The 22,500-nt window shown below is 43.6% G+C and overlaps 2 protein-coding genes across 4 annotated transcripts in view; one reads left to right on the top strand and one right to left on the bottom strand.

Annotated features, from left to right (window-relative positions):
* The window catches only part of LOC143130826 (epidermal growth factor receptor), a 60,586-nt gene extending 55,403 nt beyond the window's left edge, over positions 1-5,183 (top strand). Inside the window, exons 25-27 of one of the 2 annotated variants that reach the window (XM_076290046.1) lie at positions 1-103; positions 1,516-1,606; positions 2,406-5,183. The exon at positions 1-103 is cut by the window's left edge and continues 83 nt beyond it. In XM_076290046.1, the coding sequence (XP_076146161.1) occupies positions 1-103; positions 1,516-1,606; positions 2,406-2,758 (547 nt within the window). In that variant the 3' untranslated portion in view covers positions 2,759-5,183. Of the gene's footprint in view, positions 236-1,515; positions 1,607-2,405 lie in introns of both variants that reach the window. The other variant, XM_076290044.1, reaches the window with a different exon arrangement.
* A 1,100-nt stretch (positions 5,184-6,283) lies between these two features.
* The window catches only part of rmc1 (regulator of MON1-CCZ1), a 32,551-nt gene continuing 16,334 nt past the window's right edge, over positions 6,284-22,500 (bottom strand). The window contains exons 14-20 of one of the 2 annotated variants that reach the window (XM_076290042.1): positions 21,190-21,296; positions 20,776-20,895; positions 20,530-20,607; positions 19,547-19,651; positions 17,186-17,320; positions 16,122-16,347; positions 6,284-6,671 (exon numbers count right to left, since the gene is read on the bottom strand). In XM_076290042.1, coding sequence (XP_076146157.1) covers positions 6,592-6,671; positions 16,122-16,347; positions 17,186-17,320; positions 19,547-19,651; positions 20,530-20,607; positions 20,776-20,895; positions 21,190-21,296 — 851 coding nt within the window. In that variant the 3' untranslated portion in view covers positions 6,284-6,591. The remainder of the gene's footprint in view (positions 6,672-16,121; positions 16,348-17,185; positions 17,321-19,546; positions 19,652-20,529; positions 20,608-20,775; positions 20,896-21,189; positions 21,297-22,500) is intronic. The other variant, XM_076290043.1, reaches the window with a different exon arrangement.

The following is a 22,500-nucleotide window of genomic DNA, read 5'->3' as shown; positions in this document are numbered from 1 at the left end:
AGTTGACGCCGAGGAGTACCTGCTGCCCAACAAGGGCTTCTTCACCGAGGGCCATCCCGGCATGCCGTCTCCACAGCAACCGCAGCATCCCCGCGTAACCACGGTGACCACCGCCACCTACCGCACACACACACCAGCACACAACGGCTACAGGCACACAGGAAGTCCACCGACCCCTCCCACCACCCCCCCATCTCCACCGTCTCCAACACTGCATGTCCTCACCAGAGCCAGAGTGAGTACACATGTGCACACACACACACACACACACACACACACGCGCACACACGCGCACACACACACACACGCGCACACACACACGCACGCACGCACGCACGCACGCACGCACGCACGCACGCACACGCGCACACACACTGCTGCACTTAGGCACCGCTGGAGTGAGTATACACGCACACACACACACGCACACACACGCACACACTGCTGCACTTAGGCACCGCTGGAGTGAGTATACACGCACACACACACACGCACACACACACACGCGCACACACACGCACACACATGCACACACACACACACACGCGCACACACACGCGCACACACACACACACGCGCGCACGGACACACACACACACACACACACGCGCACACACACACACACACTCTGCTGCACTTAGGCACCGCTGGAGTGAGTACACACACACACACACACACACTGCTGCACTTAGGCACCGCTGGAGTGAGTACACACACACACTGCTGCACTATTTGGGCACCGCTGCTTTGAAGTCTGGTTAAACCTGTTGGCCATAACTTTCTCAGGAAGAGAGCGTAGACTGCAGCAAGTTTCTGTTTCAGTATCAGGGTGGCAGAGGTCCAGTATGTGTTGTGCAATATGGATGTTTCAGTATCAGGGTGGCAGAGGTCCAGTATGTGTTGTGCAATATGGATGTTTCAGTATCAGGGTGGCAGGGGTCCAGTATGTGTTGTGCAATATGGATGACGTGCACAACAGTAGTGCAATTCTGGTTGGAAATGGACAAAGCTACATTTTCCTGTGCATGGTACAATCTGGTTTGCCTCCTACAGGTGTTTAAATGTATTTGTTAACATTTTACTGGCCATGAATAATATGAACAAAGTATGGTGTGTGAAAAACCCAAACAAATAGTTATACAATCACAGGTCAGCAGTAGGGTCATTATGACTGTTTAAAAGACATGGTGAATGTCTTTCCTCTAGCAGTGTAAATGTAGGGTGATGATGGCCTTTAATGTTCTTCCTCTAGCAGTGTAAATGTAGGGTGATGATGGCCTTTAATGTCCTTCCTCTAGCAGTGTAAATGTAGGGTGATGATGGCCTTTAATGTTCTTCCTCTAGCAGTGTAAATGTAGGGTGATGATGGCCTTTAATGTCCTTCCTCTAGCAGTGTAAATGTAGGGTGATGATGACCTTTAATGTCCTTCCTCTAGCAGTGTAAATGTAGGGTGATGATGCCTTTTAATGTCCACAGAGACGCTGACATAGTTATGCTTGTATTTTCTTCAACAGAATGGTCACCCAGCAAGAGAGAACAGTATCATCCTCCGCTACATCACTGACCCTACCAAGGGACCACTGGAGAAGGACCATCCTCTGCCAGGTAAGGATGATCGCTGGTCAAGTAAGGGATAATGTATAGAACGCCGGTCATTATCGGAAAATAAGTCCCGACAGGGCAAACAGGACTCCGACGCGACTTGCGGAGTGATATGAAAGACTTAAATCAGAAGCACAAAATCTGTTGCCATTGACAGCAGTAATTATATGTTTGTAGGGGTAATTACATGGATATATTATTTTACCTCAGAACGTTGGGAAATCCCATTCAAGTCAGTGCAGCGTTCTACTAGCACTGTGGGGAGCCGTGTAAAAAGCACATGTAATGCCAATGTACCCACCGCATCATAATACTGCCAGCTCGCCCTGTTTCTAATTCAGATGCCATGTATAAGTTTCTAATTCAGATGGCCATATGTCGTGTTCTCCTGTTGGCCTAGTAGTAAACCCAAAAGTGATATTAATATTAAGAACAACGCAGCTAAATTCCTCTTTGTTTTGAAGACAATAGCTGGGTGGATTCCCGGTTGGGATTTCATAGGTCTGGTTCAAGGCTCTTCCAAATGAACTTGTGAAAGACTTCTCAGAAGACGGGGTGTTATTTTTAGAAATATAATATTTGGAGGCCTTGGCTTGAGAGCGCAGGAGCATGCAGGCTGTATGCTGAAGTGATGATTTATGGGAAGGCATCACTTCTGGCCTCGGACTAACAAGCTAAGCCCACTAAGCCGCTAAGCCAGCGTTGGGAAATACTGCACAGCTCTGTGCAACGATCCCCATTTCTAGTTTTGTGTAATTTTTATTTATTTTCTCACTGGCTTTGTTCTCACCCGCTTAAACAGAGTATGTGAACCAGCAAGAGTCCACACTGGGCAACATGATGAACCCAAACTACGAGGAGCTGGGGGGGAGGGGCAGTCATGACGGTCGCCACAGTTACGATGATGATGAGGAGGAGGAGGATGATGATGATGAAGACGGGTACTGCGAGGTGCTCAGTGGAAAGCCGGACGGGCCAGATTACCTGAACACGGCCAGCTGCACGCTCCCGCGCTCGCGCTGCGCCCACCTGGACAACCCGGACTACCAGGAGGACTTCCTGCCCCTGGACGTTCCCCGAGGCCTCTTCCTGCCGGCCGCAGAGAACCTGGAGTATCTGGGGCTGAACGCTAAAGTGCAGACTCCGGCGCGTTAAGAGCTCGGGAGCAGCGCACATATGGACCAGCGCCGTGTGAGACAGCTGGGGTCTATCTGGACCCTGGCCTGGCCTGGCCTGGGACAGAACAAGGGCCAAAACTGGAATGTCATAAACTTTTATTTTATCCTTCCGTGTTACTGAAGACTTAATGGGGTTTTCACGTAAGCATCTGAGCAAGTGTAAGGTTGTGTGTGTGTGTGTGTGTGTGTGTGTGTGTGTGTGTGTGCGTGTGTGTGTGTGTGTGTCTACACGCACAGGGGAACTGACTTTGAAACATCACAAGCCGCACCGGTTGAGTTGCGGGCAGCTGTGACTGCCCGGATGCGCAGGACAAACGCTCTCGTCCACTCGTCCACAGGATAAAGGTGGCGGATGCTCGCTGGTCACGAACCTTGACCTCACCTTGAGCCGTGTAGCCCTGCAGTGGAGCGTCACGTCCGCCGAGACGGGCCGCAGAGGAAAGGGCCGCCTCGCAGGACGTGACGCTCCACTGCCTGCCCTGGACAGAAGCGTGTTGTGCTGGACAAACGCTCTCGCACGGCCCGCAGAGGAAAGGGCCTGCCCTGGACAGAAGCGCGTTGTGCTGGACAGGCCAGAGGCGAGTGGACTGATACACGTGTTGGAGTGCTGACAGAATGAAGGCTGTTTTGTAGCAGGTTGAATTGTTTTGTGACGACGAATCAACAGGAGTTTTCCCACAGAGAACTCTAAAAACTACTTGAAACAATTCCTCGTCTCTTTGTCAGATGCTGCATTTAAGTAGCAGGATGTCTCTATATTCTCACCGTAGTCATAGCATAAACTAATACAATTAACAACTAGTTCAACAAACTGATTTCTTGTTTTCAGTATACTTATAGCAGGACACGATACAGATGACCTCAAGTTCTCATCCCACGTAGAACAGAAAAATGTGTTTTTGGATGTTGTGTTTATTTGTGTACAAAGTAGTCAGAATGTTATAATTGTAAGTTTTTATGGAGTGTAATTTAAAAACCAGTATTATAGTTTTTTTTATTTTATTCAGGGGCCAATTTTTAAAAGGCAAGCAATCTGTTCTGGGTCAAATTTGTAAAGTAAGAAAGGCCGCCTAATAGCAAGGCGAAGTAAGCACACATAACTATTAATTATTCAATCAAAGTCACTTTTAGTACAAAGCCTTGAATAATGCATGTAGCACTGCATGCGAATACCACTGTGTGGAGATTGTGACTGAACACAAGAGAGCAGTGATGGACAGGTGTAGTGCTGGCAGTGTTTGGGTCATTAAACCCTCTGATCTGACCGGGCCAAATTCACAGGCCACAAAACTCACAGGCCACGGAGGGACATTTGAACAGTTGCGGTTTCAGCACATTTTGCTCAAAGTATTCTGGATGTAAATAAATGATTTGATTAACTAAAAGAGAAGGATTGAAGACGGGATATCTTTTAGCTTTTAGCCGTTTTACATGTTCTGACTTCAGGCCGTTTACCTCCTCTACAAAACTGCACAAAGGAGAATAAACAGAGAATAAACTCAAGAGAGGCAACTACACTCTAATGGACCTTCTAGTAAACAGGGATTTACACAATACGGGGCATTTTTTGCTCAAAGTGCAACCTACGGTGGCCCAGACGGCTCAAAGTAAATCCAAAGTAGGTATGTTCTTCAATCACTTAAAGAAGAAGGTGAAGCCAAGAAAAACATGCATTTTTATGCATGTTATAATTTGTATTTCTTAGGATCCCACGTTTGTGATGTTAAATAATGTGTCAATGCACTGTCTCTTAGGACCCCGCGATTGTGATGTGACCGTCTCATCTAATTGAGCCTAAGCTTTCCTTGTACTCTTTTTCTACAAACAGAAGGTTTGAATATGATCTTACAAACACATTATTACCAAAGACCTGTTGGTTCCATCAGCAATGACCTGATATAATTCCCGGGGTGTTTTTTAGGGATATGTCAACATGCAAATCCGTGTAAATGAAATAATGACATCAGGTTTTTTCTCTACACACTCATTGAACTTCACAGTCCTACATAGGAGCCACTGTTTTGGTAGGTAGGCTTAGATTATAAAACACTGTTTTAGTAGGCCTAGTTTATACAACACTGTTTTGGTAGGCCTAGTTTATACAACACCGTTTTGGTAGGCCTAGCTTATACAACACTGTTTTGATAGGTATGCCTAGTTTATAAAACAATGTTTTGGTAGGCCTAGTTTAAAAACATTTTGTATAGCGCTAAAAGGATAAACTGCTGATATAGGTCATTTGGTTCCTTTAAATAGAAGAACGTATGTGTATGCAATTTCATTGGTCCTCGTGTGATATGGTGCACTTGTAGGTATGTAGGTGTCCAGTGTAAATGCACTTAATATTTACATCTTGTTTGCTACTGAATATGTTGCCATTCAATAAAAAGAACCCAGTTGGACATGGGCAGTGTGGTTGTTGTCCTTGGAAAAATCTACTGTTAATGATTAAGAAAGAGTATTCTTGTCATAACAAATTGATGGTACGCCAAAGTTAACATCTGTTTAAAATTTCATTGTCTTTGCATGTTGAGTGTGACGCCCGTTGTCGGGAAACAACGAACAATCAATTTTGTTGCGTCTTGTCTGGCTTACACCAAATCTCCCTCCTGACAGTTTGAGAATTGCATTAACTGTTTGCCAACAACCCATGAGCACACTGTGCACAAAGCCTGGAGAAGAGCGCCACTGTGTGGCAGAGAGCAGTACATACAAGTTAAAACAAATGTAGTGTTGCATTCTCATCAATTATGCTGCATTCTCATCAATTATGTTGCATTCTCATCAATTATGTTGCATTCTCATCAATTATGCTGCATTCTCATCAATTATGCTGCATTCTCATCAATTATGTTGCATTCTCATCAATTATGCTGTTGATGATATTGACGATTGATTCATTATAGTGAATCTATGTGCTATAATTTAATCATTAAGCTATTATTATCACAAGGACTATGTGCTATAATTTAATCATTAAGCTATTATTATCACAAGGACTATGTGCTATAATTTAATCATTAAGCTATTATTATCACAAGGACTATGTGCTATAATTTAATCATTAAGCTATTATTATCACAAGGACTATGTGCTATAATTTAATCATAAAGCTAATTTAATCATTAAGCTATTATTATCACAAGGACTATGTGCTATAATTTAATCATTAAGCTAATTTAATCATTAAGCTATTATTATCACAAGTACTATGTGCTATGTGCTATAATTTAATCATTAAGCTATTATTATCACAAGGACTATGTGCTATAATTTAATCATTAAGCTATTATTATCACAAGTACTATGTGCAATTATATGAAAACACACGGTGCCGTCTGACATCATCACTTTCACTAACTGCACTAGTTTCTCTGTTTTGGGGCGGAGCAATCCTGATATTGTGATACATTGTGGCTAATAAGTGTAAATATTGATTTCCACATTCCTCATATATTCATCTGTCTCTTAGAAATACTAATGAAAAACACAAATGTACATGCATGATTAAATATAAGACTTTAATAAAACTTACATTATTCTTTTTAACAACATATACAATATCTCATAGTTTAGACAGGCATTCTTTGAATAAGGACATTTTGTGAGTGTTCTATACAAAAATCAACCATTCAAATGCCTGCATGAGTTTAAGTCCAGAAACTCCAAGACAAAACTGAAAAATAAATACCCTTCACTCCCTGTGTTCTAGCGTATCCCAATCCAAAGCCAAGGGGAATGTTGATTAGTGTGAGGTCAGCAGGTATTTTCCAGTCCGTCTCCAGACGCTTGCGTTCCTCGGCTGTGTGGCTACACGGCCACTGGCTTCATAAGCGCCTGCTCTCCAAACATCTGTTTGAAGTGTGCCACATGCTCCTCGCAGTGCTCACCTGCAACACACACACACACACACACACACACACACACACACACACACACAGCTCAGGAGGGGTGCAGTTGGCACAGTGCTACCAAGCTGAGGAACTGGCTTTGGCTTCTAGGGAAGATGTTGCTGGGGATGTTATCTGACGTACTAATGATTAATGTAATGCTGAAGCTAGCATAGGCTAGTGACTGCTGTGAATAGGGCAGCTGGCAACTAGGGAAAGACCTTGTGACAGCACGGAAAGACGGCTGACAGGAGGGAATAGACCCCGCCGGGGCTACAGTGGGTTAGCAGCTCATCGTGGCAGTAGCCCAGGCTTCACTAAGCTATGGGCTGCACCCTACCAAGCTACAGTACGACATAATGAAAAAATACCCCTAGAGTCAGCGAGAGCAGGGGCGGAAGATGACTCACTTGTGATAGACATGGTTACTGACCAGGCACGTGCAGTGAAGGGGGGGTACAGGGGCTCTAGCACCTGCCCTTTTGCCCCTTTGATGTCCAAGTGCCCTTTTGACAAGACCCGTTTTTTACTTTTTAAAATGTTAATACTTCCGCTAGTTCCAACGTGAATATTAACTAAAGTGTCTCATTAATAGTTTGTGAAATTAGAAATTTACAAAAATTAAAATTTTCTGTGTTAATTGAAATGCCTTGCGGCCACCAATCCGTGACGTCATACATTCAGTGAACTCTCAGAAGGTGCACGCAGGCACAGTGCTGCAGGAGACGTTTGGGAGCACGGTAAGGTCACTTGGCAGTTAGCCTGTCTGAACATGCAATAGTATTCAGCTTAGAGATAGAGAATAAAATGTTTAAAGTTGTTTCATGTTTAATGAAGTAGGCTATCAAACCCGTTTTAACCATGTCATGGTCTATCCATTTCAATAACCTGGCAGCTTCAAAAATCTAAGGCTGAACGTTCATAACATATTCTGTTTAGGTTACTATGTTATAGTAGCTTAGGTTAGTAGACCTAGTTCATAAAACAGAGTAGGCAAACCTTTTCTAAATCGTCATAAGCCGACGACATAGGCTACTGTAGTTGTTTAACTAACCCAACTCCACACGTCGTTCTCTGTTTACAGTAGGCTACATTACACCTCATTTCACTCAGTGGCCACACGCACAGACACCAGCTTGCTAATGGTGGTAACTCTATAAAATTATAGACTGACAAGCCAGACTAGGCAATAACATATTTGCTGCCAGGGTGCGTCTAGATTTCTAGGCTATTAAAATTAGCTTTGAATTTAATCAATAAGATGTAGCCTTTTAGCCTATGATCTCTGTGTAGACAATAGCTTAATGAAAACTGAAAAGACCTATCTGTCTGTGCCCTGGCTACAGTAGGCCTACAGTACATGTACTCCTATTGAATTTTCAGAACCAAGGAGAGAAATGAGGAAAATGTGTTACAGCTCTGTCTGCTATTTAGCCTACACCCATTCTTCTTGATACATAATGAATAAATATGAAAAAGTATAAAATGTTTATCAGTACATTAGACTACTTTGCAAATTGCTAAACCATGTAATAGCCTGTCCCACCATCATCATTGAAATAGCATAATGCTAGAATTTAAATGCAAAAAAAAATAAAAAATGTCCAGCTCAGGTTCAGATGATTAAAGCTTTATAGGCTAGGGAATGTAAAACTTAAGTTCCAGTTTACACCATTCAAATTGTGTGTATGTTTTCTAGCTTTCGTATGCATTATGTTCTATAAAACATGATATAATATTCTGCAGTGCAAAGATGCCCACTAAAGACAGGAAGCGAAAGCAGAGGGAGAAGGAGCTGCGGGAGGTAGCAAGGCAGTGTTTGGATCTCTGTTTTATTTTGATATAATTTATTATTTTATATGGATCTCTGTTTTATTTTGATATAATTTGCATGTAGCCTATGTATTCTCTATTGGGTTGTAATCAAAAAAACACGTTTTCTGAAAATTTTGTTCCATGTGCCCTTTTTTTAAATTTGAGCCCCTGCCCCTTCAAAGGTCTCTGCACGCCCCTGTTACTGACCCTGGAACGAATTTGATTACGAGTAAGGAAAACACGTCTGTGGAAGCCACTAGTTCAGAGAAAACTGAGAAAAAGCTGCAGATGTGCGTGTGTGGTTGGCAGAAGGTTACAAGTCTAAAGGGCCTGAAAATTCATCAAGGGAAAAGGAAGTGCTTGGTAGAGGGAACACAGGGTCCCCGCATTGATAGCTATTTCTTAACAAGTGCATCAAGTCAGTCGGTTGAAGTTCAGCGACAGGAAGAAACCCACAGTTTGCAGGACATCAGCACCCCTGTTGTTGAGGAAAGTTCTAGCACTGAGGCAGAGAGAGAGGCCAGTCAGCCAAGGAGAGAGAAGATTAATGGTCATAGGCCTGGGGTCAGATGGCCAGGCGCAGCAGAATGTAGAATGTGGGAAGATGTTAATAGTGATTTGGTCAGTATCCTGGGTCAGCTCAAGGGGACGGCTGAAAGCAAATTAGAGAAAATGGGAGACATTATTTATAGCTACAGTATGGTAAGGAAAGATTTGGGACTATTGAGATAAGGACAAAACGGCACCATACTAAAAACTAGATTTTAGATTTAAAATTAGATTTTTTAATCTTAATATAAGATCAATAACATTTGGTTAGAATTCATTTTTTGCAGTGTAATCTGCAATGGGCCAGAATGAAGGTGAAGCCAAGTAAGTCTAGGAGTCTCTCAATTGTTAAAGGGAAGGTAATAGATAAGAAGTTTGTTATAAATAAAGAGGTGATTCCCACAGTTCTGGAGAAACCAGTGAAGAGTCTGGGAAGGTGGTATGATGCAAGCCTTAGTGATAAATCACAGGTTGAAGACTTGAGACAGGTCACTAGGCAAGGTATTGCAAAAATTGACAAGTCAGGGCTGCCCAGTAAGCTCAAGCTGTGGTGTTTGCAGTTTGGTTTATTGCCTCGGCTAATGTGGCCATTGACAGTTTATGAAGTTCCTCTGTCAAAGGTAAAGAGGTTGGAAAAAATGATCAACTCCTTTGTCAGAAAATGGCTCGGAGTCCCACGCTGCTTAAGGGTTAGGGTTAGTAAGATGTACTAAGGCAGTGTCGCAGGAAAAACAAGGGCAGTGGGTGAACTGGGAAGGGGTAGAAAAAAGACGGATTAAATGGAAAGATCTATGGGGCATGGAAGCTGGTAGGATCAGATTTATGTTAGTTGCTACATACAATGTGCTCCCATCTCCCAAGAATTTAAGTCAATGGTTTGGTGAGAATGATAAATGCATACTTTGCTCGTGTGTGGGCAGTCTCCACCATACCCTATCAGGGTGCAAGGTAAGTCTCACCCAGGGGCTGTATACGTGGCGTCATAACCAGGTATTGAAATGTGTGGCAGCGGCAATAGAGGATAAAAGTAGAGAAGTCAATTCATTAGCAGCTAGTAAAGGGGTAAGGCAAATTAACTTTGTATGTCAGGGGGATAAACCTTGTTCCGCGAAGGCCAGGGGCCTCATTTATAAAAGTGTAGAAAGACTGCACGAAGAAAACAAAAGTATGATGAGGCATATAGCCCTAGGCAGAGGTGGGCAGTAATGAAGTACATTTACTTAAGTACTGTACTTAAGTACAGATTTTTGAGTATTTGTACTTCACTTGAGTTAATTTTTTTTTAAATACTTTCACTCTCTGATAATGCTCTAAACTGGTTTCAAACCTACATTACTGGCAGAGATTTTTATATCAGTCTAGGAGATCATGTATCTGAAAAACATGACTTGCCTTTTGGTGTGGCCCAGGGGAGCTGCCTTGGTCCCCTGCTATTTTCCCTATATATGCTTCCATTGGGAAATGTCATAAGTCAGCATAATGTAAACTTCCATAGCTACGCAGATGATACCCAATTGTATATTTCTGTGGAGCCAACTAACCCAGATGGCCTTTGCTCCCTCACTGCATGCCTAACCTCCATTAATCAGTGGATGAGCAAAAATTTTCTGAAACTAAATGATGACAAAACAGAGGTACTTTTGGTGGGACCAAAACTAAAGCGAGATATTGTTCTTAGTAATCTGGGGAACTTGGCACACCAGGTCAAACCAAAAGTAACAAGCCTCGGTGTCATCTTAGATGCAGAGTTAAGTTTTAAGCCCCATATCAGTAAAGTTACTCAAACAGCCTATTTCCACTTGAGAAACATTGCCAAAGTGCGGCCCTTTTTAACTCAACAAGATGCAGAAAAACTAATTCACGCCTTTATCACTAGCAGGTTAGACTACTGCAATGCACTTTTCACTGGTCTTCCCAAAAAACATCTAAAGAAATTGGCACTCATACAGAACTCTGCGGCTAGACTTTTAACTAAGACTAAGAAGAGAGAACACATCACCCCTGTGTTGGCTGAACTGCACTGGCTCCCTATTTCCTATAGAATTGATTTTAAGGTTATGTTAATTACTTACAAAGCTCTGAATGGCACAGCACCTTCATATATCTCTGAGCTTTTAATATCTTATCAACCACAAAGGAAACTTAGATCATCCAATTCTAATCTTTTAATCGTACCCAAAGTGCTCCACAAACAAAGTGGAGAAGCTGCTTTTATCCATTATGCCCCCAAACTATGGAACACCCTGCCTCTGTACATCAAGCAGGCGAGTTCAGTAAATATTTTTAAAAAAGATCTGAAAACATACCTGTACAGGAAAGCTTTTAGTTAACTCGTCTTATCCTGTAGACTACTTTTTCAGATTATTCTACATCTGCTGCTATTGGAGGGCGCAGCCAGCCAGAAGCAGATGGGCTCCCCCTATTAAGTCAGGTTCTGCTCAAGGTTTCTTCCTGGAATATGGGAGTTTTTCCTTGCCACAGTTGCCATATGGCGTGCTTGTGGGGGGTAAGAGGGTTAAGGCTGCCAGTCTTATGACATGTCATTTTCTATATTTTTGATATGTTGCTGAGTGGATCATAAACGGCCCCAGCAATGAAGAAATGTGATTGATAATGACTGACTGACTATTATTTTGTTACATGCTTCAAATGTAAAGCACTTTGAGCTGCATTCTGTGTATGAAAGGTGCTATACAAATAAAGCTTATTATTATTATTATTATTATTATTATTACTTTTACTTCACTACATCTGAATGACAAAAATCGTACTTTTAACTTCACTACATTTCTGTTAAGGCTCTCGTTACTTTTAACTTTCAATAAACTAGGTCTAGCCTATATCGAAACTCTGTCCCCCCCTCCCCTCTCTTCTAAAATGTGATGGTTTATTCGCAGGTGACAGCCTATCACTAATCAGGGTTGCGTCACATCTGTGCGCTAGGCTATAAAACCAAGTTCAACGTCTAACCGTTCTCTATTCCTAAATCGACAGCAAGATGGAGGTAGACGGAGATGAAGGCGGATGCCCTGTCGAGTACTCGCACCCATGGCCGTATCTCGACAAAATGTTTACGTTTACTGAACGGATGAACGATTCCTATCGTTTTAAATGCGTGCTTTGTTTGCCGAAAGTAAACCACATCACTGCATACAAAAATTTGCCGTCCAACCTGCGGAAGCATATTCTGGTATGTAGTCGAACTGTTTTAACGTTATAGACAGGCAACCATTTTAAGTGATGGGGAGTGAATTTGTGCATCCATGTAGTCTAGTTTTGTTTACTTGAAATGGTTGGCTGTCTATTCAAGGGTTTCATCAGGTCCCTTTCCACAGGTGTATTAATCAAGCACCATTCAGTCTGCATTGATAATCAAGGTGCCTGATTTTACACACCTGTGGAAAGGGACCTGATGAAACCCATGAATACTGTAAACACAAAGTGGAAAGACAATTTGTGCACCCATGTAGTCTTGTTTTGTTTACTTGAAATGGTTGGCTGTCCATACACGGTGATGGGGAGTGAATTTGTGGACCCATGTAGTCTTGTTTTGTTTACAGTATAGACAGGCAACCATTTTAAGTGATGGGAAGTGAATTTGTGCACCCATGTAGACTTGTTTAGTTTACTTAAAATGGTTGGCTGTCTATACTGTAAACACAAAGTGGAAAGGGAATTTGTGCACCCATGTAGTCTCTTTTGTTTCCTTGAAATGGTTGGTTAGATGTAAGCATGAAGTAGGCTGTGCTACACACACACCTACCTTACTTGCCCTCAGAAACCATGAGCCACTGTTGGACCTGTGATGTAAAGTTGCTTGAATGTTGCTTTCATGTCAAGCCAGTTTGATAGAAAATAAACATTTTCTTTCTGTCAGTTGGGTTTCTTTATTCTGTAACATTCTATAATCCCTTATTCTGCAGCTTATACAAGCTAGTCAGGGGCATGCATTTAAGTGTTAAACCTTACACATGTAATTTCAAATTGTACTTTAATACTTAAGTATTTTTAAAATCAAGTACTTCAGTACTTTCACTTAAGTACAATTTTGAATATGCAACTTTTACTTGTATCAGAGTAACATTTGACCAGTAGTATCTGTACTTTGACTTAAGTACTGAAATGGAGTACTTTGCCCACCTCTGGCCCTAGGCTTCACGTGGATTGGGGTGACAGACTGCCCAAACCTCAGTGCATGGTCTGCAGTGAGATGCTATCTAACCAGTCTAATGTGGTTCTCCACACTGTTTTTTTTTTAACGTGAGAGCTCATAGACCAGTTGTACATTTTGATTATGTTATCATGTAGGGCGGCTAATTAAACAACGATGCCTGGAATGCGTCAATAGAATGTGTTAATCTTTTATGTGTCGGATGGATGGTGGGGGTACGCGAGCCGAGTCAGGATGTAGAAGGTGGTCTGCGGGGGGAAAAGTTTGGGAACCGCTGTGCTAAACCATGAAACATTAAGCTGCGTCCAAAAACATCTTTAAAAATCTTCTGATATTGATCATGCATATGGCAAAGAAAGACATGAGATCGTTGGTCTTGGAATTTTGATCGCACTTAGACCTCAGATTACTTGCAGTACCCCGGCATTACCACAAGGAAATGGTCGTACGTCAAGTTTGAACCTGACGTGGAGATAAGCACTTTTCCACGTCAAAGACGGCTTTTATAAATCTGAGCATTGGCATGGATTTGAGCGTACGCACGGTCTAAGATCAAATTTGTGCGCAAGAATGCTTTATAAATGAGGCCCCAGGTGTAAAACCGGCCAGTTGAAAAATGGGGCGGGCTGCGAAATGAAGGTTGATCTTGGCCAGCAGATGGCTGTACCTCCACATAGAGTGAGTACTAAACTATGACCCGACATAATTCTATGGTCGGATTCAGAGAAGATAGTTTACTTCATTGAACTCATTGTTCCTTGGGAAGACAGAGTGGAAGTGGCCAATGAGCTGAAGAGAGCTAAATACACTGAAATAGCAGAGGAGGCAGCCAAGCGAGGTTGGAGTGCACAATTAAGGCCTATTGAAATCGGTGCACGTGGGTTTGTGGCCAGATCTGCTATTGGCTTGCTGTCTGAATTGGGCATTTGTGGTCGAAGTCTAAGGCAGGTGGTTAGTAACATGTCTTTAGCAGCAGAACGGGCAAGTGAATGGTTGTGGGTAAGGAGAAGTTACCCTTCCTGGGGCGCAGGCTAAGGTAAGCTAACTGGCTCATTTGTTTTGTGTTTGTGGTGGACTGTGCCTAGGTTGATGGTACTTGGCTAAGGTTTTTTATGGTTATGGTTCAGTCCGCATCAACGGGACGGACCAACCTAGCCAACTTAGACCATGCCTAGGTTGCTTAAGGGTATTTGGATGCTTGTTGTTGTAATGTGGTGGCAGCAGGGGGCGTAAGCTAACTGGCTAATTTGTTTTGTGTTTGTGATGGGGCCTAAGCTAACTGGATAAGCTAAGTATAAGTATAAGTATATATACTCTTTTGATCCCGTGAGGGAAATTTGGTCTCTGCATTTATCCCAATCCGTGAATTAGTGAAACACACACAGCACAAAGTGTACACACAGTGAGGTGAAGCACACACTTATCCCGGCGCAGTGAGCTGACTGCATCAATAGCGGCGCTCAGGGAGCAGTGAGGGGTTAGGTGCCTTGCTCAAGGGCACCTCAGCCGTGCCTACTGGTCGGGGTTCGAACCGGCAACCCACAGGTCCGAAGTGCTAACCAGTAGGCCACGGCTGCCTCCAGTAGGCCACGGCTGCCTTGCTAACTGGCTAATTTCTTTTTGTGTTTGTGATGGGCTGTGCCTAGGTTGATGGTTGGTTGGCCAGGGTTTTTATAGCTAAGGTTCAGTCCACATCAATGGGACGGACCAACCTGGCCAACCTTGACCATGCCTGGGCTGGTTAAGAGTATTTTGGGTATTGGATATTTCAATGTGGTAATATGGTGGCAGCATGGAGGGGAGTGTCTTCAGGACGCTGGTTTCACTGTTAAGCCTTCATGAGGTGTCGTGGGCCTAACTTAACGAAACATCGGTGAATGAGGGTGCCCACTTGATAACCCCAATGACATGCCGCATACTATATACTGCTGTTGGATGGGCCATTTGTCTTGTGTTTGTGACCATTTGTTGGCAGATTTGTGGGTAGTGTTCTAGAAATCTAGACGCGCCCCTAGCAAATTAGCAAATTACATTTGCTGCCAGGGCTAGTCTAGCAACTCTCCGTTGGCTTGTGAGCTCCAGAAATCGAAACTTAATCAGGACATTGAAATCGTGTATAGAGTCGTTTGGTGGGCTTAACATAATGATTGATGGCAGAGATGCAACGGTTTGGCTTGAATTCCCTGCTACTTGAAAACAAATATCCTATTGCGTCCTATTGCGTGCAGAGGGAATTTGAAAGACAACTGATTATCCCGCCCCTCGGACTGAGCACTGCGAACGGTGCGTGTCCAGACCCTACATTTTAATGTGGGTCTTGCTCGCCAGGCTAGGGTAGTGTGCTTTTTAAAGTTAAACTTTAGCAGGGGCTTCTGGATGTGTTTTTACCTTGGATTTTGGCACAAGGGATTTTAACATCTAATCCTGTGTATTAATGTAAGAATGAATCTCATGACTTTGACTTGTCACTATGAAACGGTAATACACCTTGACTTGATTTCTCTTAGACAAGGCACACACACACACTTAGACAAGGCATTACCTAGAATCACACACACACACACACCCACTTAGACAAGGCATTACCTAGAATCGGTTTGATTTCTCCCAACTTAGAGAAGGCATTACATAGAATCGGTTAGTCCTCAACAGGTCAACAGCAAAGCAAGCACACCAAAACAAAACTATACTTTTAATAGAGCAGTAGTACTTTTCCCTTAAACAACAATACTATACATCAGCCATTGTGTAAAGGACGATCATCAATCTCCATTCTTCTCTCCAAGACATATGTCATGTCATATGACATCTGCAGTCTCCTGGTACTGGCTATGCTATAGAAAACAGAACCAGTGCACCCTCTAGTGTTCATAAGTTGGCACAGCATCACCCGAAGGGACCGATGTCAGACAAACCTGGATTGAAGCCTGGGTTTCCACGGAGACGAAGGTTCCTCTGTTCGAAGAAGCGGAAGATGGTGTAGAAGAGCATGGGGTCGCTCGTCTGCTGCGCGGCATCCAGAAACTTTCGCGCCGACACGTTGTCATGGCCACCAACACTGCGGACAAACCGCAGGGCGCCGAGGACCTGCTGCTTAGACAGGAGAACCTCCACAATCTCATCATTAGCAGTGGAGAGCCTCTGTTGACCAGACACACACGAACACGAACACGAACACACACACACACACACACACACAGAATGAAGGAGTTATGATAACAGCTGTTCCATGGGAGATGGCTTCTTTTCAATTTCAAGTAATTCATTGTAGTTCCCCGAGAAATCAGATAAAGAAAGGATAGTTTCACTTCCTGGTATAATATGGGTGACCCTTGGGATGGTTGGCACAGGGCAGAAATAGGGCAAGTAGTATAAGTATATATACTCTTTTGATCCCTATATAAGTATAAGTATATATACTCTTTTGATCCCGTGAGGGAAATTTGGTCTCTGCATTTATCCCAATCGGTGAATTAGTGAAACACACAGTGAGGTGAAGCACACACTAATCCCGGCACAGTGAGCTGCCTGCAACAACAGCGGCGCTCGGGGAGCAGTGAGGGGTTAGGTGCCTTGCTCAAGGGCACTTCAGCCGTGCCTATTGGTCGGGGTTCGAACCGGCAACCCATGGCTGCCCCAATAAGCTTTGTGGTTTTATGGCACTTTTCCAACAACAGATCTGTTCACGTTCACACTATTACATTGTTATGGTTGCTATGCACGAGCAACTGGTCCACTACACCACGCCTAGCACACCGCACACCCATCCACATTCTTTCTTCACATTTTTCCATCAGCTCATAAACCACCACGGTATGAGACCGCCCACTTCCCCTCGTACCCAGGAAATAAGGAAGATACTTAAACAGTTATAATTTACGAGGGTGAATTCGTAAGAAAGGACACGGCAGGCGGCAGCGAGTGATGTGGGCCGAGTGGCATGCTGGGTAGCGGACACAAGAGTGCGCGGGAGCCGTACCTTGAGCATGTCCAGAGAGAGCTGGTGTGCCGGGGGGTAGGTGGTCTGAGTGTGCGGGAACCGTACCTTGAGCATGTCCAGAGAGAGCTGGTGTGCCGGAGGGTAGGTGGTCTCCAGGGACAGCAGCAAGCAGGCCTGTGGTGGACAATCAAACATGGACTCAGACGGTCAGTACGGGTCATTAAAGGCCACTCTTACACAGTCCATTACGCAATGACACACTCTCTCCTGCATCACACACTCTCCTGCATCACACACTCTCCTGCATCACACACTCTCCTGCATCACACACTCTCCTGCATCACACACTCTGCTGAGATACAGTGCAGTGCAGTACAGTGGACGCTCTTGACAAATGACTTCCTTCGCAGTAGACAGGTTTATACGTATTTTAACCGTATGTTATTTGCACACCTATGAAGTTTTGCCCGTAAAGTCAGTAGAGGTGTAAAGTCTGCATTGGTGTATAGATGTAAAGTATGTATAGGCATATTAGGGGTAAAGTCTGTATAGGTGTAAAGTTGTAAAGTATGTATAGGTGACCCATACTCTAAACAAATGTGTAACAAACATCAAAGCATCAACAGGAAGCAGTAATGTTGTCCACAGGTCTCTTGGTACTTTTATCTAACGCTAGGTGCCTTGAGGATAGCATTTTTAACTGCTGAACCAGTGTTTCCTCTATGTTGATTTGGTAGTGGCGGCCCGCCACGGTTTGATTTTCTTCCCCCACGGTATCAGAAATGGGGCAGACGTACAATAGTCGCAGTTGCCTTTTAAATTATCCTGCCGACATTATGCACCCCCGTTGGCAGCCGCTAACATTGCAATTTAACAACAAGCAGAACTATTCAGAGGTTTGGGGCTGTCCAGTTTAACTCCACATAGTGTGTTGATGTGCTTATTGTCCAAACGTTTGCTTTCTTCTGAGTCACTATTAAACACCTCCACCAAAAACGTCACCGCGGTGGGTCCGTTTTAATAAGACAACGTTCAACTTGTCAGTTTTGACAGCTCACGTCCTGATATCAAACATCTGGAAACATTAAAACGATAAGTGAGTCACTAACATAATACAAATTGGAAATAGTCTATAGATGTAGTAATAGATGTAATGATGTTAAAGTAAATAGTTGTGTTGTATGACACGGAAAAGTTTATTTTTTTAATGATTTGGGCTACACAGACGCACAAAGGCCGCACGACCTAAACGTTTGTTACCCTTGTTGCTAAATGTGAAAATAAATTAGCAAAAAGAAGTGCAACCATTTTTTCAATTTTCTAACGAATTAGGCTACAGAATGCTTAGCCTAGGCCAGGGGTCGGCAAACTCCGGCCCGCCGAGCATTTCATTTGGTTATCAGGCTGCTCGCTATTTTTTTCCTGCGATAGAGACGACGTTGGGTAGCCTTACTGCAAACTGCTTTTCATTCTCCTTAGAGAACGTTTGCAATGTCAATATCAAAACATCATGTTAAATAGAGATAACATCATGTTAAACTAAGTTAACTCTTAGTTATCTCCTTTGCAGCAGATCTAATGTGAACGTTATGCGATCCATTTAATTGGGAACGCGTCTGCACTCACGAGAGGGAGAGAGAGCCGCAGGTTCCAGCTGGCTTGCCATTGTTGATAATTGACATCTCCTTCTTATAAGAAACTTTTAAAAGAAAATCATGAAGGCAACAGTAGTTCCCACTACTGACCATTTAAAAACTGTGAGAGGGCCCAGCCATAGGCACAGCACTAGCCATAGCGGAGCAGGCAGAAGATCATTGAGAAATAAACGTGAATTAAAGCGACTGTCTTAAAGCGACAGTGCACAATTTATACATTTGATAAACTGCATAAAATTAGCAGTATTTTTAATTCATATTTTAAAAGAAATACTTTTCATACTAAAATATAGGCTATAAAAACAATAGTTTTTTATGTATGTGTTGTTTGTTGTGCGGCAATTTTCAAAACCCAATGTGGCCCTTGAGCCAAAAAGTTTGCCCACCCCTGATCTAACAGCATGTATGCTACTCAGCATCAATGGACCACCTCTTTCTGAATTAACCGAGCCTTGGAGTTATTTTTCCAAAAGAAAAATTAAATGTGCACAGCAAGGCTTCTTTGAATTGTGGTTTCCCCAAGAAGAATTTCTTGTAAAATTCATTTTGCAGACCTGTTGTAGATTCTCCAAAAATACAGTTCAATCACAACTGAAAATAATGCCTCATTGAATAGAGTGTGTGAATAGAGGTTAATAAATATAATTGTAAAAAAATCCTAGAGGAAACACTGGCTGAACATTCTACACAGACTCAGAGCAGAGCAGAGCCACAGGTGGAGAGGTCCTCTGGCTCCTGGACGTACCAGAGGTTTGGAGTCGCTGAGCACGTGGTACTGCAGGAACTGGTGGAGCATGTAGAAGAGGTTGTGATGCACCAGCGTCTTGATCACCAGCTCATACAGATAGTGCTGCAGAACAACAACAAGAGCTGCGTTAGCGCTGTCAATCAGAGCTGTGTTAGCGCTGTCAATCAGAGCTGCGTTAGCGCTGTCAATCAGAGCGTTAGCGCTGTCAATCAGAGCTGTGTTAGCGCTGTCAATCAGAGCGTTTGCGCTGTCAATCAGACTTGCATTAGCGCTGTCAATCAGACCTGCATTAGCGCTGTCAATCAGAGCTGTGTTAGCGCTGTCAATCAGAGCTGCGTTAGCGCTGTCAATCAGAGCGTTAGCACTGTCAATCAGAGGTGCGTTTCCCAAAACCATAGTTGCTAACCCGTTAGCAACTTAGTTGGTTGGCAATGGGAAATTGCATTGCAACCAACAAAGTTGGCAACTAAGTTAGCAACTATGGTTTTGGGAATCGCACCCCAGAGCGTTAGCGCTGTCAATCAGAGGTGCGTTAGTTCTGGCTAACCCGGGTCACTTTAAGAGTAACCAAGCCAGGTAACTGGCTAACCCGGGTCACTTTAAGAGTAACCAAGCCAGGTAACTGGCTAACCCGGGTCGCTTTAAGAGTAACCAAGCCAGGTAACTGGCTAACCCAGGTCACTTTGAGAGTAACCAAGCCAGGTAACTGGCTAACCCGGGTCGCTTTAAGAGTAACCAAGCCAGGTAACTGGCTAACCCAGGTCACTTTGAGAGTAACCAAGCCAGGTAACTGGCTAACCCGGGTTGCACTGAGCAGCTGTTGTTTCTTAAGTGGCGATATTGTTGAAAGAATATTAAACAAATAATGGGGACTAAATACTGAATACGTTGGTACATTATGACAGAGGTGCTTTTGTTACCGCGCCATTAGCCATTGTGCACCATGATCAAAGGAATTCTAGTGACTCTGGGTGACGTACCTGCACAGTGATCTGATACTGGTTAAGGGACCGGATGTACTCCATCAGAACAGCAATGATAAACTTATGGGAGACACCCTGTTAAACAGGAAACAGAAAACATTTTTTAATTTGCTTTAGATAATATAGAGATTCTAAATCTGATTAAAACTGGTCAGGTTCCTGTAAATTCCACAGAACACAAATATTCAGCTAAATGAGTTACAGGAAATGGAAGAAATTAAAGAGAACTTCCAGGTTAGTGACCTTGCGCTCTGTGAAGGCCGAGAGGACATGAGTGTACATGTCCGACTGGTCGATGACGGCCTGCGTCCTCAGCGGTCGCTTATAGGACGAATTGGATCTGCTGGGACCTGACTCCATCGCCTGTGAGGTAGTGAGAGGCGTTTTTAAACAAGTCACACACGTACACACACACACACACACACACACACACACACTACACCATCTGCTGTGCGGTAGTAAGAGGTGTTGTAGTCACATGTAGCTGAAGAACAATATACAATCTAAAACTATGCAGTGAATTTTCAAATTAGTTAGCACATAAATGCACACAAAAATACAACACATGCATGCATATTGTAAAAATGCAATCAATAATGACGAATGCACTACTTACCACAATGTACGACTGCACACACACTAGATTACACTACTTACCGCAGTGTAGGACTGCTCTGCCTCTAGGTATTCTTTGTAGACCTGATTGAGTTTGTCAAACACAATGGCCACCACAGGAAGACTGCCCTTCTCATCACCCACCAACACTACAAGAGGAAGAGACCAGATCTCATCAGTCATCACCCACCAACACTACAACAGGAAGAGACCAAATCTCATCAGTCATCACCCACCAACACTAGAACAGGAAGTCATCACCCACCAACACTAGAACAGGAAGTCTTCACCCACCAACACTACAACAGGAAGAGACCAGATCTCATCACCCACCAACACTACAACAGGAAGTCATCACCCACCAACACTACAACAGGAAGAGACCAAATCTCATCAGTCATCACCCACCAACACTTCAACAGGAAGTCATCACCCACCAACACTACAACAGGAAGAGACCAAATCTCATCAGTCATCACCCACCAACACTACAACAGAAAGTCATCACCCACCAACACTACAACAGGAAGAGACCAAATCTCATCAGTCATCACCCACCAACACTAGAACAGGAAGTCATCACCCACCAACACTACAACAGGAAGAGACCAAATCTCATCAGTCATCACCCACCAACACTTCAACAGGAAGTCATCACCCACCAACACTACAACAGGAAGAGACCAAATCTCATCAGTCATCACCCACCAACACTACAACAGAAAGTCATCACCCACCAACACTACAACAGGAAGAGACCAAATCTCATCAGTCATCACCCACCAACACTAGAACAGGAAGTCATCACCCACCAACACTAGAACAGGAAGTCTTCACCCACCAACACTACAACAGGAAGAGACCAGATCTCATCACCCACCAACACTACAACAGGAAGTCATCACCCACCAACACTACAACAGGAAGAGACCAAATCTCATCAGTCATCACCCACCAACACTTCAACAGGAAGTCATCACCCACCAACACTACAACAGGAAGAGACCAAATCTCATCAGTCATCACCCACCAACACTACAACAGGAAGTCATCATCCACCAACACTACAACAGGAAGAGACCAAATCTCATCAGGCATCACCCACCAACACTACAACAGGAAGTCATCACCCACCAACACCACAACAGGAAGTCATCACCCACCAACACTACAACAGGAAGAGACCAGATCTCATCACCCACCATCACTACAACAGGAAGAGACCAAATCTCATCAGTCATCACCCACCAACACTAGAACAGGAAGTCATCACCCACCAACACTACAACAGGAAGAGACCAAATATCATCACCCACCAACTCTAGAACAGGAAGAGACCAGTTCTCATCACCC

This window comes from Alosa pseudoharengus, unplaced genomic scaffold (assembly GCF_046254945.1).
Source record: "Alosa pseudoharengus isolate Yale_2024_CS ecotype anadromous, Long Island Sound unplaced genomic scaffold, YU_APseudo_1.1 YU_APseudo_1.1_scf_18, whole genome shotgun sequence".
NCBI classification, from domain to species: Eukaryota; Metazoa; Chordata; class Actinopteri; order Clupeiformes; family Clupeidae; genus Alosa; species Alosa pseudoharengus.
Note: the sequence above shows the minus strand (reverse complement) of the source record. Positions and strands in the feature narration are given on the sequence as shown.